This window comes from Schistocerca gregaria, chromosome 5 (genome assembly GCF_023897955.1).
Source record: "Schistocerca gregaria isolate iqSchGreg1 chromosome 5, iqSchGreg1.2, whole genome shotgun sequence".
NCBI lineage: Eukaryota > Metazoa > Arthropoda > Insecta > Orthoptera > Acrididae > Schistocerca > Schistocerca gregaria.
The window spans coordinates 62,648,665-62,666,501 of NC_064924.1; the positions used below are offsets into that span (position 1 = coordinate 62,648,665).

Below are 17,837 nucleotides of genomic sequence, written 5' to 3' on the forward strand. Positions count from 1 at the left end.
GAGAATTTTTGCAAGTTGCATCATACTACTTTGAAAGATTTATATTTGAGCTCTGAACTTCTCATATATTAAAAAAAATGTATATACAAAAATCCAACAGTCATGTGGTCTCGTTGTAAAGCAATGCTCATGGATGCTTCTTTAATGTTTTGACCAAGCAATCCTAGTTTCTACTTCTACAGATATTACATACATGGTTTTGAGATTACATCCCTGTGCAACTGGATAAAACATTTTCTAAATTGCATACAGATGTAACTTCAAAATCACTTAAATGCTCAGAGACTTTTCATAAATAAGTATTCCCGAACCATAGACCATAACTGATGTTCTACACTAAAGCTTCCATAACACTTCTTATGTCACTTTTGGTACCACTATGAAGTCTAAATTCATCAGAAAAAAACTGTTTTCAATTTTAAATCTTGTGGCAACATAAAATTTACTGAGATATTTGCTGACCCCACTCACCTATAGGCTTCTTCAACATCCAGAACTTCAACAACTTGAGAAAACCTTACTTTGGCATGAGCTTCAGCGAGACGTATGAGGGATTCCAGCTGGCGAGGATATGCTGATATCTGACCATGCCCACTGCCTACTTTACGCATGTCGACATATGCTTGTATAAGTCTTTGTGATGCGAGCTCACTTAGTTTTGGATGAATATGCTCTTTGGCATAAACGATGTAGTCTCGTAACAAAGCCATATCCTAGAAAAAGAAAGGTTACATTTCTTTACAGCAGGAGGAATGTTAATTTTGTCTCTTTTTAAACAGTAGCTATATCAGTTATGATAAATTCATACATTTCACTGCTCTCTACAAATACCAGTTACAAACACTAACATTACACTGCAAATAGTGTCTTTACTCTTTGTATTTTCTTTTACATAAATCTACAGGGTTTCTTCATTCTATTGTCTCAAAAACTGCCAATACCTTTGACATCCAACTCCTCTCCATGTTTTATTTGCAATGTAGCATTACTGTCATTGATAATCATTTGAAATAATTATGAATGACTATAAAAGCAGCGAGCAGCAGTCAGGAAAAGGTGCATACAACAAGATTCCAGCAGGAAAGACAGGCTTCTTGATAAATTAATCTGACCAGGGCTTTTCCTGATTGACATTTCTAGCTTTCAATTTCTTAATGACAATTTATTCATGATGGTTTGCGTTCTTCACAATAGGTTTCGAACTGTTTTCTCAGTGTCATACAACAATTGCCTATGGAATGTCTTGTACTGATGTTTAACAAAACAGCCTATTTTTTCCTCACTTTGTGTACTCTCTCTGTTCAAAACTATTCAGAAATATGTTAGTGGGCATTACTATGGGATATTCCCACCTTTCACCTTCATTAAGGCCTGAACTCTGCTGGGGACACATTCAAAGAGATGCCTGGAGGATTGGCAGCCCATTCTTACACAAAATCCAAAACAGAGACAGAAGTGATGTTTGACGCTGAGATTTGGAGTAAAGTATATGTTCTAACTCATTCCATAGGCGTTCGACTGAGTTCATCCATCGATTCTCTGGAGGCCAGTCCACTTCAATAATGCTGTTGTCCACAAGCCACTGCTTCATAAATACAGCTTTGCGACAGGCTGCATTTTCATGCTGATAAATAAATCATCACGTTCTAACTGTTGCATTACTTTATGTGTATCCTTCCACATTTCGCACTGTCTTAAGCATAATAAGTGGACCACACCCTAACCACAAGAAATGCCCTCATGCCATACCACCACCTTTTCCATTGTGAGCAAAACACATTAGGGCAGGTACTGCTCTACAGGCGTTCACCAAATCCAAATTCTTCTATCAGATTGCCACAATATAGCACGATTCATCACTACAAATCATTTGTTACCAGTCATCCACTGACAAATTAGGCAGCTCTTTTCATCACACTGAGTGTCGCTTAGCACTGACCACTGATGTCACTCTTTTCACCTCCTCAAGCATCACTTAGCACTGATTACATAAACTAGACTGCTGGTAGCAATTTGGAACTCACAAGTGATTTCTTCTGTTGATTTCACATCATTTTTTACAAAACACACAACAGTCCCTGTCCATCAGTACATGAAATCTGCATGGTTTTCGTTTAACTGTAGTTGTTCCTTCACATTTCTGCTTCACAATACTATCACCTATAGTTGACTTGGACAGCTTTAGATGGGTTGGAATGCCCAATGCCCTTGATGGATTCGTTACTAAGGTGACACCCGATGACTAGTTTATGTTCAAAGTCACTGAGCTCTGCTGACTGATGCATTCTGCTGTTCTACTGGAAAAACATGCTCCACTGCCTCCTATTATACTAGCAGGTCTGTCCCTTTTGACTCATATGAGCTATGGCATCATTCCTTATTCAGTCTTTTTATTTCAGGTTGGTGATAATACCGAGTGTTCCCCTGAAACAACTCTGTCAATACATCCATCACCTTTGATCTGGAAATGACACTGAAGTTCCTTACATCCAATGACGTGTACATGAGATTGCTACTTCAATGTAGTGTAAATTGACAATGCGGTGGTCATCTTTGTAGTGACGCAGCTTCCTTTCCTGTGACGCAACAAACTGCTAAGTTGGTAGTACAGCTTTCAGAAATTTTGTGGTACCTTTAAGGTTTATGCCTGACGACGATGTTTGGTTTGTTGGGCGCTCAACTGCACAGCCATCAGTGCCCATACAAAGTCCCAATTTTTCCACAGCCCAATCAAGCCACTGTCACAAATGATAATGATAGTCAAATGATGAGGACAACACAATCACTCAGTCCCCGGGCAGAGAAAATCCCCAAACCGGCCAGGAATCAAATCCGGGACCCTGTGACAGCAACACTAGCCACTAAACCACAGGCTGTGGCCAAGGTTTATATCTGAATCACCCTCGTAACATGGACTTTAAAATATGAATAAAAATAAATAAATAAATAATGTAATTACCATAAGTTCTTCTTGTTCCCTCTCACGACTCTGATAATAGAGTGAAACGAGATGACGTGCAAGTCGCCTGTCATACACCTCGTTTTGAGGATCGAGCATTAAAAAGATTAGATCAAATCTGAAACAAGAAGATTTGAAATACTATTTGCAATCTATTGTTATTAAAAAATAAAGAAAGGAATCAAATATTAAAAAAGCAATAAAATATATCTTACCGGGACATTAATGTGTGGGGTAACATAATATTTTCTATAATTGTTTTGTTTTTGTTCCACTGAGATTCACAAGGATTTGCTGCAGCTAATATTGAGGTACGTGCATTTAGTTGGCAAATAATTCCAGCCTTTGCAATACTTAATGTCTGCTGTTCCATAACCTGTAGAAGAAAAAGAAGGGCATGGAATGTATAACACATAGTACGTTTACAGGTACACCTACTGGTAAGACTAATTAATTTTGATGGAGCTCACCTCATGTAGGACACTGCGTGTTGAATCGTTCATTTTGTCAAATTCGTCAATGCAGCAAATTCCATTGTCAGCCAGAACTAACGCACCCCTAATGGCACACAGTAAAAAGAACAAGTACTTATTTTAACACGAATTATACCAAGCACCCTGAAATAATGTAGCTTTAGAGTAAAACTTAGTCCTGCCTGTCCTATTCTTTAATTACGTTCAGCGTGTTCATTCTTCCACAGGGCCATTTCTTTCTGTATTTATATAATAACACTTTATAAGCTACGCTTAGTACCTGGTAAACAGTACTTCATACTGTTATTTGTATTTTCTTTTCTGTTTCACTTACAAATGTGGTGGTGAAAAATCAAGACTTGACACACAAATCATAATTTTGTTTTTTACATGATCCTTCCACACGTAACACAGGAAGATTGCAAAATTTATTTTACAATCTGGATCAAATATGCTCTACTGGCCTTGCTCAGAAACATTTCAAGTAAAGAACACAGTATATAATTCAAAGATTCAAATGTAAGCTCAATTATCTTTTACATTATGCTTCTTATAACTGAATCACATGGATGCAAAAGGTGAAAAATTCTATGCTATGTAAAATGGTGCACATCGATGTGAGGAAAATCCTCTCTTATGGTTATATTTACCTTGAGCCATTCCACATTCCTGAAGGTTCTCTCATCTTCTAAATGGTATCTACGAAACATGATGAATGAAAGAACATGCAGTGCATAGTGTATTAGCTGTGTTTTCTCGTTTTGAAACCAAATGTGTATTAGCTGTGTTTTCACTTTCTGAAACCAAACAAACACTGGTGACTTGGTAAAACAGGATCTTAAAGTGATCTGCCCACTCCTAAACACTGGTATGTTATTCAAACACAGACATTTTCTGTAGAGCATCCAGTTTATCTTGCATTATATCCACCTCATAAGCTTTCTTTCAGTAACTGACTTTTCTGTCAAATGCAATCAGATCAGACAGTGGCTACTGGAGTACAAATATTTGGTTACTTGCAAGCCTGTTGTCATACATGCTCTGTCCTAAGAGCAAGCCTGTTGTCGTACACGCTCTGTCCTGTGTTTGTTAAGATATGACAACTCTCCTCTCAGTATGAGATACTCAACTGGTCTATCTTAGGGGCATGTCATAGTAGAGCCTCATAGTACATTATGTGCCTTTCATAAAGGATGTACAGCTGGGGTAGAGTTATAATGAAGTTGTTTAAAGTCTCTTAGTCTGGAGTTCTGCTTATATTCCACTACAGTATTGAAGCTATCTTATCTTTGAGATTTCATTTTATCCTTGACCGTCTTTCAGCCAAAGTGAGATGCTTGTGATATTTGTAAGATTGCTTGAAAAGCTTGCAAGCTACTTGACACAAATTTCAAGTGCCATTTCATCATTGGTTGAGCCATCTTACAGATGATCAGTCACAAACAAATGTTATGCTAAGCTCATGATCTGATGTTTCTTTTCCCCCTTTGGCCCTGCGATTGACTGTAATTAAATTGTGCCCTGAAGATTATGGTGTAACTCTGTTTAGTTGTACTGTTTTGCTTTCCCTTATATGTTATATTAATATGCAAACACTATACCTGGGTCACTGAAACATGTCACTAGACAGCTCACAAGTAGTTGGCTATACTGCAATTGCAAGATTGCAACAGCTGCCACTGCAGAGGCCCACACCTGTCAACTCCGAAGTATGTTTTGTAAATGTAAGCTACAATCAGTGTGTATATAAGCCATGGCATAATAATGAATACAGAAGTACAGCAAAGAACTTTTTTCTAACAATGGGGAGAACGATGCAGAAAAACCATTTGCCAGTACCGTACACAAAGGTGGGAAATAAACAACACCCAAATGTCTATGAGAAGTCGTTCCGAATTGTTGCTGGGATAGCTGTGTATAAAAGGTTTCATAATAATGTAAGCCTAAGCATACCAAAGAACACGCTATCCACAATCGTAGAACGAAATAAAGGGAAAGATGAATAGTGTACTAGGTTGCAGCAGCAACTCCATGCAGCTCTACTTCACCATCATCTTAATCGGTGCCAAAACCTTCTTCGCCTTTGTTATCAAGAGGAATCATTAATTGTTCATTCCTGTGTATAGTTCCATCTATAGCCTGTGCGCTTTTATTGAGCTTACCAACACTGTCTATTTTCTTCCTGCACGAGGCATCATCTATAGCAGTGCGACCTTCACGTAGCAGCCTTTCCACTTTGTTATTGTAAAAGACTTTCTACTGTTTTGAATATGAACATCGTCATTTTGGCGGCAGCCTTTAATAAAGAGAAACTGTAGGTGACGCAATAGCGCAACACAGCTATAAAGAATCAGGCGGTCGCCCACTAACACACAATGTTAACACAGTAGCCAGCAACATGGTAGCACTAACACCAAAACCAGCTTTTGTTGCTGTGCTATAATTGGTTCAGAAGACACAGTGCCTCATGTTCCTGGGTTGTTTGTCAATCATACTGCCAAATTTGTGGCACTTGTGGGATGACCTTGAAATGACATGTTTCAGCAGCCAGGGAGTAGGTTCTTTGACTTTTTTTTTTTTTTTTTTTTTTGCACTTGTTTGTTAAGGGCTGCTCTTCAGCAACTACGTTTACAAATGTGGGTTTTGGGGTCGTCAGCTATTGCTGATGTTCATGTTCTAGCATCATCAGTCTGTGGTGTAGGTTGTTTAACAGTGTTTTGTCTTCACTTCCATTTGTTGCTTCTTGCCTTTATTTCTCATTCCCATCTCTTTTATGAAAATGGGACACATGATTAGAAGCTGGATAAGCTTTTGAGCAATTATACCGACAGGTTGGACAATAGGGTGATGGTTAATTTATGTACAAATGAACTACATCTCCTTCAATGATTTACATTAAAGATGATTGTGTGTCCATAATATTGTCATTCGATGCAATGTATAGATTTGGTACGAACTGTCATCCGAGCAAATGAATTCAACTGTAAAATGTTCTCGCAGCATGGGTATGCTGGCAGGAAAGTTAAGGTTTAATGTATCGCCACTATCAGTTCAAGTGCCGACTAAGGATGGAAACTGGATGCATCCTTCTCACTGGAATTCCACCTCTAGTGACCTCGCTGTTGACAGGTTGTTACACCCTAATCTTCCAACCTTCTTTCTTCAATGAAATCATTCCAGCATTTTTCATAATAAAATTTAGTGAAACAACAAAAAAAACTTTTTAACTATGGACAACTCAACAAGAATTTGAGCCCTAGCATTGTAGAATAAAGTTCAGTTCCTCAGCGCCTTCTTCAGTGGTGTAAGCTAGAAGGTGAGAATAAAGGCTACAGTTTGTTTAAGCTAACAGGAGCAGGAGCCATGGGGACAAGTTGTTGGAAGTAAGAGCGGTATAAGGATGGACCTTGACATTTTTTACATTCGGTGGTCAGTGGAATACCACTTTGGGTGGGAGTGTGGAGGCTTGTGGGTAGAATGTTCCTCAGTTTGATTAGCAACAAAAGCAGGGGCTAAGGTTACTGTTAAGTTCTCTGGGCGATACATAATAATAAGGGGGTGTTAGGATTAGGGATATGAGGACCCACTGAACCTAGTCACAAACAGATTTGCTGTGATACACACTCCCGCCCCTAGCACACCAACCACCTCAATGAAACAATTACAACAGAGCTCCCAACCCATTACCAAAACTGGAACATCTTAACCATATCCTTTACCAGTGTTTCAACTACATATAATGCCCAGAAATGAGCAACATTCAACCCATCTTTCCCAAAGTGGTATTCGATCATTTCACTCATTCTACACTCACATTCCCCTCTCAACAGTCCTTTTTTCTGTTGTATATCCTCTTCGCAATCCAATTATCCACATTGCTGTGAGCCATACGTAACACACCTGCCTGCAACAGAGTGAGATCATTGGAGCCACATACCTATCCCATGCACGTTTCTACTGCGCACTTGCAGCCTTCAGCCACCCTTCCCTCTAACTCTACCTCCTGCTTGCCACCTCATTTCTCCCTTTGTCCATTCTTTCCAAAACAGTCCCTCACTGCAGACAAGCTGCAGTGATGGAACAATGCAGGTGACCAGGACAATGCAACCATATTTATGTATGTTTTTTCACTTTTCCCATTCCTGCAGCAGCTCTCTCGCATCAATGTATATAATATCATATTAGCTCATAGATCCGAACTTCACTAGAGTGAAGGATGCAATTTTACATTTACATCATACTACTCAACTACTTACTTCATCAACTCTTGTTGCCATGACTAGAAGGGTAGTTGCCATGACTAGAAGGGTATCATTTTGCGATCTATCTCTTGAGTACAATGCCTCTGCAATCCCTTTTAAATTCTCATAGAGAGATTGTTATTGAAGGTACCTTCATATCGCATGACACTTTTATAACCAGATGTTAAGGAAGGAAGAGGAGTGTTTAACACCCTATTGACAACAAAGTTTGTTAGAATATGCAGAAGTAACACATGCAGATCTGGAAGTAAGGATTATTACACCCACAATATCATTTGGACAACTGTGCCCAACACCAATAAAATTTCCTTTCACAAATCAACATCTTTAGCATTCTGAAATTTTAATTAAGCATGCGTGGCTCACCAATAATTGTTTTGCTATAAAAATGTTTGTACCCTCTCTGCAGTCTCAAAATTTGAACCATATCCCCAGTCCTTTGACAGACAACATTACACCATCATGCCTAACGGTAGTAACTCATCCTATCGAAATACTACAGCTACTAGAGGAATGGTGGCACTGAGTAGGCCCATTAGGTATACCATAACCAAACTCAGCAAAGACTGAGGCGTCATTTGTCCCAAGTCAGAAATTTTTTTTTGTTGCTTTGTTTCAGAAACACCCTGAAGGCAACAATCACTCAGTAACTGTAAAATCATTCAATAAAAAAGTGTACACCATGCGATCAAAAGTATGCACACACCTTGCTGAAAATGACTTACAAGTTTGTGGCACGCCGCATCAGTAATGCTGGAATTCAATATGGTGTTGGCCCATCCTTAGCCTGGATGACAAGCTTATACTCTCACATGCCTATGTTCAATCAGGTGCTGGAATGTTTCTTGGGGAATGGCAGCCCATTCTTCATGGAGTGCTGCACTGAGAAGAGGTATCGATGTCGGTCGGTGAGGCCTGGCATGAAGTCTGAGTTCGAAACATCCACAACGTGTTCTACATGATTTAGGTCAGGACTCTGTGCAGGCCAGTCCATTACAGGGATATTATTGTTGTGTAACCACTTTGCCACAGGGTGTGCATTATGAACACGTGCTCGATCGTGTTGAAAGATACAATCACCATCCCCAATTACTCTTGACAGCAGGAAGGAAAAAGGTGATTGAAACATCATTGTAGGACTGCTGTGAAAGTGCCATGCAAAACAACAAGGGGTGCAAGCCCCCTCCATGAAAAACATGACCACACCATAACACCACCGCCTCCAAATTTTACTGTTGTCATTACACATTCTGGTAGATAACTTTCACCAGGCATTCGCCATACCCCCACCCTGCCACTCGATTGCCACATTGTACCATGATTCATCACTCAACACGTTTTTCCAAGGTTCAGTCATCCAATGTTTACACTCCTTACACCAAATGAGGCATCATTTGGCATTTACCAGCCTGATGGGCCTTATGAGGGGCCGCTTGACCACGAAATCCAAGTTTTCTCACCTCCCACCTAACTGTCATAGTATTTGCAGTGGATCCTGTTGCAGTTTGGAATTCCTGTTTAATGGTCTGGATAGATGTCTGTCTATTACACATTACGGCCCTCTTTAACTGTCGGCAGTCTCTGTCAGTCACCAGACTATGCTGGCCTGTTCACTTATATGCTGTACATGCCCCTTCACGTTTTCACTTCACTATCACATCGGAAGCAGTCGACGTGGGGATGTTTAGGAGTGTGGAAATTTCACTTATAGACGGATGACACAAGTGACACCCAACGACCTGACCACATCCAATGTCCATGAGTTCCACGGAGCACCCAATTCTGCTCTCTCACAATCTCCAATGACTACTGAGGTCACTTATTTGGAGTACCTGGCAGTAGGCGGCAGCAAAATGCACCTCATATGAAAAACATATTTTTCTTTTTCTTTTTTGGGAGAGGGCGGTCCAGATACTTTTGATCACATAGCGTATATCTGAAATCGGCTGAATTACATCCTCTGAATCAACAACTAGAACTACAGTTTCAGAAAGAAGCAAACTAAACATGTTTATAAACAAATCATGGGTAATCAATAAACATAATAAAGTCTACTTACGTTTGTAGGACAAGTTGTTTTGTCTCAGTATCCTTGGTTACATACGCTGTAAGACCAACCGCTGAAGAACCTTTACCCGATGTGTACTGACTACGTGGAACCAGATTGAAAACATACTGCAACAACTGGGATTTACTTGTTCCAGGGTCTCCACAGAGAAGTATATTGATGTCCGCTCTGTGAATGTCAAGCAGGATAAAAATGTTCTGATTAACACACACAAAGAATCTACAAGTTTCAAGAAATAGTAAATGTAAACTTTCTGTTTGCTAAGATGCCCAACATTGCAAATTATTTTGTACGGTACAAGATAGAGAAAAATCAGCTCGAGAGATAGCAAACATTAAGACTACTTAAAATTAATTGCTTATATTCAGTAACAGCTTAATTCACTGTCCCTTCGAGTCCGAGGGAGGACTCAAACCTCCGACAGGGGAAGCCGCATGGATTGCGACAAGCCACCGTAGACTGCGCACCACTGAATATGAATTTCATGTCATCAGCAGCAGCTCGTTTAGATTTATTGCCCAAATGTGACACATCATAATTTGTATCACACCTGGAATTAAACCCGGATTTACTGCTTATCACAAGCGGTCCCCTTAACCACTTTTGACTACTTGTGCAAGCTTCCTGGCCCAACTCAAAACTCCATATATCACATTTCATATCCCTACCTAGGTCTTCCTTTAAGCTCACAACATTAATTGATTCCCTTTAGAGAATGACTCCACCATGAGGAAGCGACACCATTCTCAAGTCATATGTAAGTGGGTAACATATGTTTGGAATTTATTTTATCTTATCTGAAACCATCCAATATTAATTTCGATTAAGGCTTGGATGAATATTTCACAAACTATTATTACTGTTTGGTTGACGGATTAATCAATTTTATGTCATTGTTACAGAATTTATTTGCATGTGGTGTTTCTATGTGAGTGGCTTGGGCTTTTATGATGTTTGCATTCTGTATTGCAAGTAACTACTGGTATATGAAAGAGCATGTTCTGTAGCATTTTGAACCACAATAAAGATATAAAACCAATGGGAACTGCATCCAGCAGTGTGGAATTGAGCGAAAAGACCAAAGTTGAAATGCTTACAGCTGAATTCTACAAGAGACACAGTACTTACTGTGTCACCTTTTTTCTACAACATGTAAGTTAGCAATGCATCAAATTCAAGCAGTGTCTGTAACAAATGAGGCAACAACATAGTGCTAAAATTGAAACCAATTGGTAAAGAATAGTTCAAGAAACGACTCACAGGACATTTAGTTGTAAGAGGTTAAAGGTGCCTCACATTACTTTGAATTTGTCAAAGTCCAGTATGGAATGGAGTAACTATATGGAAAAGACAGACTGTTACTCCACACATCAAGAAGGCACTGAATGGCAGATGAGCACAACAAGAAAAAACACTAAGTAGTTTCAGCTTTCTAGCTACGTACACAAGTAGGGGTGAGAGTGGGGAGTTGGGGGAAACGAGCACACATGACGCGCACGCGCGTGCGCACACACAACTTTCATCTCCAGGCACTAAGACCTCACTGCATCCAGGGTGAGCACCAGCTAGGCTCGGGTGAGTAGGGGGATATGGAAGAGGTGTGGGGAGGGAAGAGGGAGAAGCAGGGATAAGAGGGTAGAGGTGGAGGAATGAGATAGTGCTGCCCTGTAGAAGAGTGAAGGCACATAGTGGGGACAGGATAGGGGGGCTACATGCAGCATTGGGAGGCTGTAATTTTGGCACAGGGCTGGTGGTGCAGGGGTGACTGGAGAAGCCAAAAGTGGAGGGGAAAGGACTATGCAGCTGGGTGGGATAGAGGGCATGTTTAATACTGGAATGGGAGCGAGGTAAGGATAGCAAGTGAAGGACAGGAACTCTGATAGGCTGAGCAATATTCCAGTGTGGCATTCCCAATAAAAAGTTTCTACTGCACCAAGTGCAATAGATTACAGCACTAACCTGAAATTTCCTCTTCCACTGTTGGAGAAATTCTTTTTCGTTCCCCCAAACAGTTGTAAGAGGATACCCTTCTTTATATCTTCATTTTCATAAATGGATGGCGCAATTGCATGTGCCAAGCGTTCATAAATATCATCCTTCTTTGACAGAGCTTCCAAGAGTTCAATTCTCTCTGGTGGGAAGCGGTGAGCTTTCCTGTGAAAACACAAAGTAAACTTAACAGAATGTACACATTTAATGGAATACCAGAATTCTTATTTCCGTCATTCGATTCCTTGATTTACTGGGCTATCAGTCTCACTGAATTTTTCAAACTACACTTTTTTAAATGACAATGAGTGTATTTAAGGCATAATCCATATCAATTCAGGCAGGCTAGGAAAAACTCTTACCTTCATAGTATCGGATGTTACTGAATTTAGCATATGTTAAAATGAAGGACTAAGTAAGGAACACTGTATTATTATTATTATTATTATTATTATTATTATTTAATTTCTGCTCTGAGATACAGCCCTCCAAAGATGACAATGCGAATTTTGGAAAAATATTTAAAATGCTGTATCTTTAACAGTTCTAGATTTTTTTTAAAAAGATAACTGCTTTATGATTACAAAGAAACTCTCCATTTGGACTTATCTGTCAAAGTTCTTATACTATAGCGTTCTGATTTTTTTCGTAAGTTATGGTAATTTTTTTCTTTCAAAAATGCCAATCCATAAAATTTTGATATTTTTCTGTTGATTTGTACCATATAGTTCCACATTCCCTGAAAAGGAGAGCTTCCACTTTTGGGTTGAATAGGTTCTATAAACAATTGAATTTTTTTCCATACACAAAACCTCTTATCAACACATTATCACATAACAGGCTCATAAAAATGAAAACCTAGCCTTATTTAACATAATTTTAGTTTTGAAACATGAGTAAGAGACTCATTTTTCAAGCACTTTAAACAGTTCCAAAGACTTGTAGGTTTCAATTTATAGAACTTCTGCGCACTCTGTTTTGTACTGAAATTAGCGAGACAATGAACTAAAAATGTTTTCCACTGCTTTAACATCTTCCTTTGATATAGAGTGATGCCTTCCTGTTGAACCAATAGGAACTGGAGCACTTACAATCTTCAAAACATTTTGAACAGGAAGCGAGCACTGATAGCGTTGTTGCTGTCCTTCAGCTGAAAACCTATATCCAGCAACTGGTCCAAGTGGTAGCATAAAGTTCACTACAATTTCGTTTAACTCATAACTGGTGTCTATAATCTCTGCAATCCACCAGTCACAGTCATTCAAACATGCCACAAACATCTCCCTTGCCCTCAGGAAAAATTACGGCTGTAGTTTCCCCTTGCTTTCAGCCGTTCTCAGTAGCAGAACAGCAAGGCTCTTTTGGTTAGTGTTACAAGGCCAGATCAGTCAATTATCCAACCTGTTGCTCCTGCAACTACTGAAAAGGCTGCTGCCCCTCTTCAGGAACCACACATTTCTCTGGCCTCTCAACAGATACCCCTCCGTTGTGGTTGCACCTACGGTACGGTTATCTGTATCGCTGAGGCACCCACGCCTCCCCACCAACGGCAAGGTCCATGGTTCCTGGGGCGGAGGGGGATGTGTTGTTTGTCTTATATATCACTTTTATGTATATGCAAATAGTCAGCACACTTCACTCTACCATGGCCCCAGTCAGAAGACATTTCAAACAGTCCTTTTCACAAAACACAGTGCAACTGTGAAATTCCTCATGAAAACACAGAACTCACCAGATGGCCTCAGATTTCTTAGAAGCCTCTTCAGCAAACAAATTAGCACTGAACAACTACAATACAGAGATCTGCATCTGAACAGCCATGACAAAGAAACTGACAGGAAACTACAACATAGTTTAAGTATCTGCAACTAAGAAAGTGATAAGAATAACTAGAACAAAGACAACAGAAATAAACAGTGTAAGAAAAAACTTCAGTGAAGACACACATTAACCTTTAATTTTTTTTTTTTAAATCTACCCAACTTAACATGGTACTTATCAACAGGAAATAAGTCTAACTTTTCTGGATTGGAATTCTGAAAGAAAAAAAAGTTTGTAAATTAAAAATAATAATAATAATTCAAAAGGCAACAGTAAAAGAACTTTTACAGATATGTCCAAACAGAGGATACCATTGTAATCATAACACAATTATCTTCCAATTTTAAAAAAAACTAACAAAATATTATAACTGTTACGGAGATACAGCATTTTCAATTTTTTTCCGAAATTCAAGTCTGCAAAATTGTGTTCGCAGTGCCATCTTTGGAGGCCTGTGTTTCATGGCACGAATTTTTTGGGAGAAAACAAAAACATACATGTTTCTCACTCCTGAATTTTAACATACACTAAATTCAATAACATCTGAGACTATGAAGGTAACCCCCCTGCCTGAAGTGATATGGATTATGCTTTAATGACCGCAATTGCTATTTTGGCTGTTGCGCAGTTTTTTTTAAGAGGATACAGCAAGAACATAGTCAAATTATACAGACATCCAAAAATGTGTTTAAACACAAACCACATATCAATGCAAAGACAGTCAATATATCACAATAAAAATAAGAGTGATCTGCTTACCATGTCAGCTATTTATAGCATATATTTTCATGTTTCCATGTGCTACATTGAACAGAATTCAGGGGAGGTGGCTTGTTTGCAAGTCATTTAAAAAACACATTAGACACACATCTACATAGATACCCTGTAAACCACTTTAAGGTACGTGGGAGAGTGTACCCTGTACCACTACGAAACTATCTACCTTAACTGTTGTTCTATGCAGGGCACTGGCGCACAGATTTTCAGTATGTGACAATGCTCCACTTAAGAAAACCAGAGTGTACACTGTTGTCACTTTCCCCTCGCTGTTTCTTATGACTAAACAAGATGATTCTGCTACTCTTTTAACAAGTCTTCAGTTCCTTCAGCCAAGCAATAGTTGGAAACATTTTTAATTTGCTGTCAAAATAAACTTCCCCATTTAAACAACTGTACTACGAAAAATTTGTGTGGAGGAAATGTTAAACAGTAGGCATGACACAGATTTCACACACTGTAACTCAACTTCACTATAACTGAACTCCAGTTGTTTGTCAGAGGATCCAGAAAATTACACAAAGTGAAGTTTGAACACAGAGTAACAATGTTCAACAGCTTATTTGATTGTTCACCACATAAGAATTCCTCTGACTTGTGAATCTTTTTTCCCTCATAAAACCGAAGGTTTTCCATTAACTTATTATGCATCTACTATCATCTCGCAGCGAACACCATGTGTCGTGTCAGAGAGATTCCGATACACATAATGCTGATCTTTTTGAACCAAAATTTGAAGTACTTTGTATTCATGGTGATTTCTTTCTTAACAAAAAGAGCTGCGACTTCCGTATCAGAGGAGCCCTTTCTTGTGGTATCATGCCCTCCTCTGCCACCCCACCCTCAAACACTTGTCATTTGAAGCTCAGTGGCTTTTATCATTTAAATGTGGACTACAATTATAGTATTATTATCTCATAATAACTGCAATAAGAAAACCACCATAGTGATCTAACAACTGTCAGTGGCAACCTGTTCAACTCAAAAATATTAATTCATTGAATACAAATGGGGAATACAGATGGTATCAACAATGAATAAGTTACCTACCCATCTTCCTGCTCATGTAGGCGGCGATTATCTGTTTTCCGGTAATGCACAACATCAATGTGAGTCTTGTATACAGAACGCACACTACTGACTCTTGGGTTGACTTGTAGAGGTGTTGCACGGTATATTCCTGTCACTGTCACACGGTCACCAGCATGCACAGCATCTACCAAGTCATTATGAGCAAACAGCAACACTGTGTGTGGAGTTTGTCCAGCAGGCATGTCATCTGAAATAATTTATTTTAGAATGAGATTTTCACTCTGCAGCGGAGTGTGCGCTGATATGAAACTTCCTGGTAGATTAAAACTGTGTGCCTGACCAAGACTCAAACTCGGAACCTTTGCCTTTCGCGAGCAAGTACTCTACCATCTGAGCTACCGAAGCACGACTCAGGCCCGGTACTCACAGCTTTACTTCTGCCAGTACCTCATCTCCTACCTTCCAAATTTATTGTATTTTAAGTATCTTATTCAAGTAACCATACTTACTGCAAAACTTCACACTTTAGAAATGCTAAGGAAAAATGATAAATAATCAGAAACAATGTAAAACAAGAGTCCGATTATAACAAAAATGTATTTTCACCCCACGCCCCACACATACGTACAAAACGTGTGAATTCCCATTGTTCATAAACAACTACACCACTGCCAAGAAACAAGAGTTAAGAATACTGGCCAAACTCTTGATCTAGTAGAGATGGATAAAGGAATAACAAAATAAAAATTAATATTTCTGCAATTAGTCATAAACACCTTTTAAAAATTTGTAATTCCTGCCCTCCAACACAGTTTTTCTTCACAGATTACTGGCTTTCTGCATTTAGTTAGCTACTTTTAAGAAATCCAATTAGGAATGTACCAGATAGTGCAGACATTGTGGGTCTAGGGGGTGGGGCAGTCACTAGTGGTTGTGGCAGGATATTTTGATATGTCCCTCAATCAGAAGTATTCCTCCCTCAACTTTTGAACAATTTTTGGTTTGGTTGTATCACTCTTATCAATACTTTCAATGGTGAAGGTTTTATACACCAGCATAGAACTTCCTAGCACTTAGGAAATGAAACGCAGCAAGAAAAACATTGAGTTTTGGAAAGATCTTTAATGCATGACAAAACTTAATTTATTGCTTTTTTTCTGATGGTGTGGTTAGGCAGGATCCTAGGAACACTTGAATTGCAGCAGCTGAATACTTCTGACAAATTGAATTATAAATTGAATTACTGCGCACAAAAAATTTCACTGGTTACCTGGCTGAATATATGTTCCATTGAGCACTTCGAGGTTTTTATAGAAAAGCTAATTAAGGGAGAAACTGCCTCAGAACTCAGCTTGCACTGTTTCTTGAAGGATAATTATACTTTTTGCCATTATTATTTCATAATTTGTAATCTATGAAAGAATTAAAATAAGTATGAAAAGCTAACTTGAGTCACGGTCTTTTCTAGCATGTGTTATCCTTTAAGATGCATCAAACACAATGTGCCTGCAAATTTTTAAATAATGGCATAAATGGCTCGTCTCCTGTGCTTGAAATTTTTTTAAGTGGCTGGTGCTTAAAGAGTTTTGAATGAGAATTAAACACTCCTCGATTAAGAAATACATCACACATTCTCACATGTAATACAATTGATTTTCCATAAACAGAAATTTACTTTAAAAGTAACGCTTCTCAAACCACCATTCACAATACTTTCACATGATCTGTTAGAAATGTTACCAGTTGTAACATTGTGCTCATCGAAAGCAGTTTGTTGTTACGAAGTATTGCATATTCCGACATTCTGCTGTTGGCAGACGCTTGTGTGTTTTTGATTTTGTGAATGGTGCGCTTTCTTTGTAACTGAATTTTTCTTTTGGTGTTATTCTCTCTATATTTTATTGCAACATTATCATTCTGGATTAGTTGGCTGATGTAAAATTCTTTGTTAGAACATCATTTCTTACCAGACAGAATAATAAACATTTAACTGAAAACTAAAACGATGAAAAGTTCGCATAATTTTAAAAAATTCCTTGTTTTTCCTTCATTTCTCTGTATGAGAAACTTTCCAGGTTTTTCCCAGGGTGAATACACCCTGTTATTTCAATATATTACAAACCTATTTCCTCAACACATGTTAACTGGATGTTATTTTTTTTTATGATCAATGCAATAGATGCTTGTTAATACGTCACACACAAACACACACTTTTCATTACAGAGAGCTTGACTTCAATTTGTCATCAATCACAACTAAACAGACACATGCGTGGTAGCACGCCACGAAGAGTCATCATGAGACTAGCAAAGAGAACAACTGTGCAAGATAAATCAGTTCATACTTCATTACAGGTTGCGATAAGTGAAGTTATATACCATTCATGGTGTTTGACATAATCAAAATTCTGCAAGAGGCAGAAACGGACAAGTATATGAACTGTTTACGAAATAAG

At 38.7% G+C, this 17,837-nt stretch overlaps 2 protein-coding genes across 3 annotated transcripts in view; one reads left to right on the forward strand and one right to left on the reverse strand.

Annotated features, from left to right (window-relative positions):
* Positions 1-17,837, forward strand: part of LOC126273469 (1-acylglycerol-3-phosphate O-acyltransferase ABHD5-like) — a 228,430-nt gene that overhangs the window by 102,474 nt on the left and 108,119 nt on the right. The window lies entirely within an intron of this gene.
* Positions 1-17,837, reverse strand: part of LOC126273468 (DNA replication licensing factor MCM4) — a 79,924-nt gene that overhangs the window by 4,360 nt on the left and 57,727 nt on the right. For both annotated transcript variants that reach the window (XM_049977030.1, XM_049977029.1), the window contains exons 7-13: positions 15,400-15,628; positions 11,722-11,916; positions 9,754-9,930; positions 3,430-3,517; positions 3,175-3,335; positions 2,960-3,077; positions 472-713 (exon numbers count right to left, since the gene is read on the reverse strand). In XM_049977030.1, coding sequence (XP_049832987.1) covers positions 472-713; positions 2,960-3,077; positions 3,175-3,335; positions 3,430-3,517; positions 9,754-9,930; positions 11,722-11,916; positions 15,400-15,628 — 1,210 coding nt within the window. The remainder of the gene's footprint in view (positions 1-471; positions 714-2,959; positions 3,078-3,174; positions 3,336-3,429; positions 3,518-9,753; positions 9,931-11,721; positions 11,917-15,399; positions 15,629-17,837) is intronic.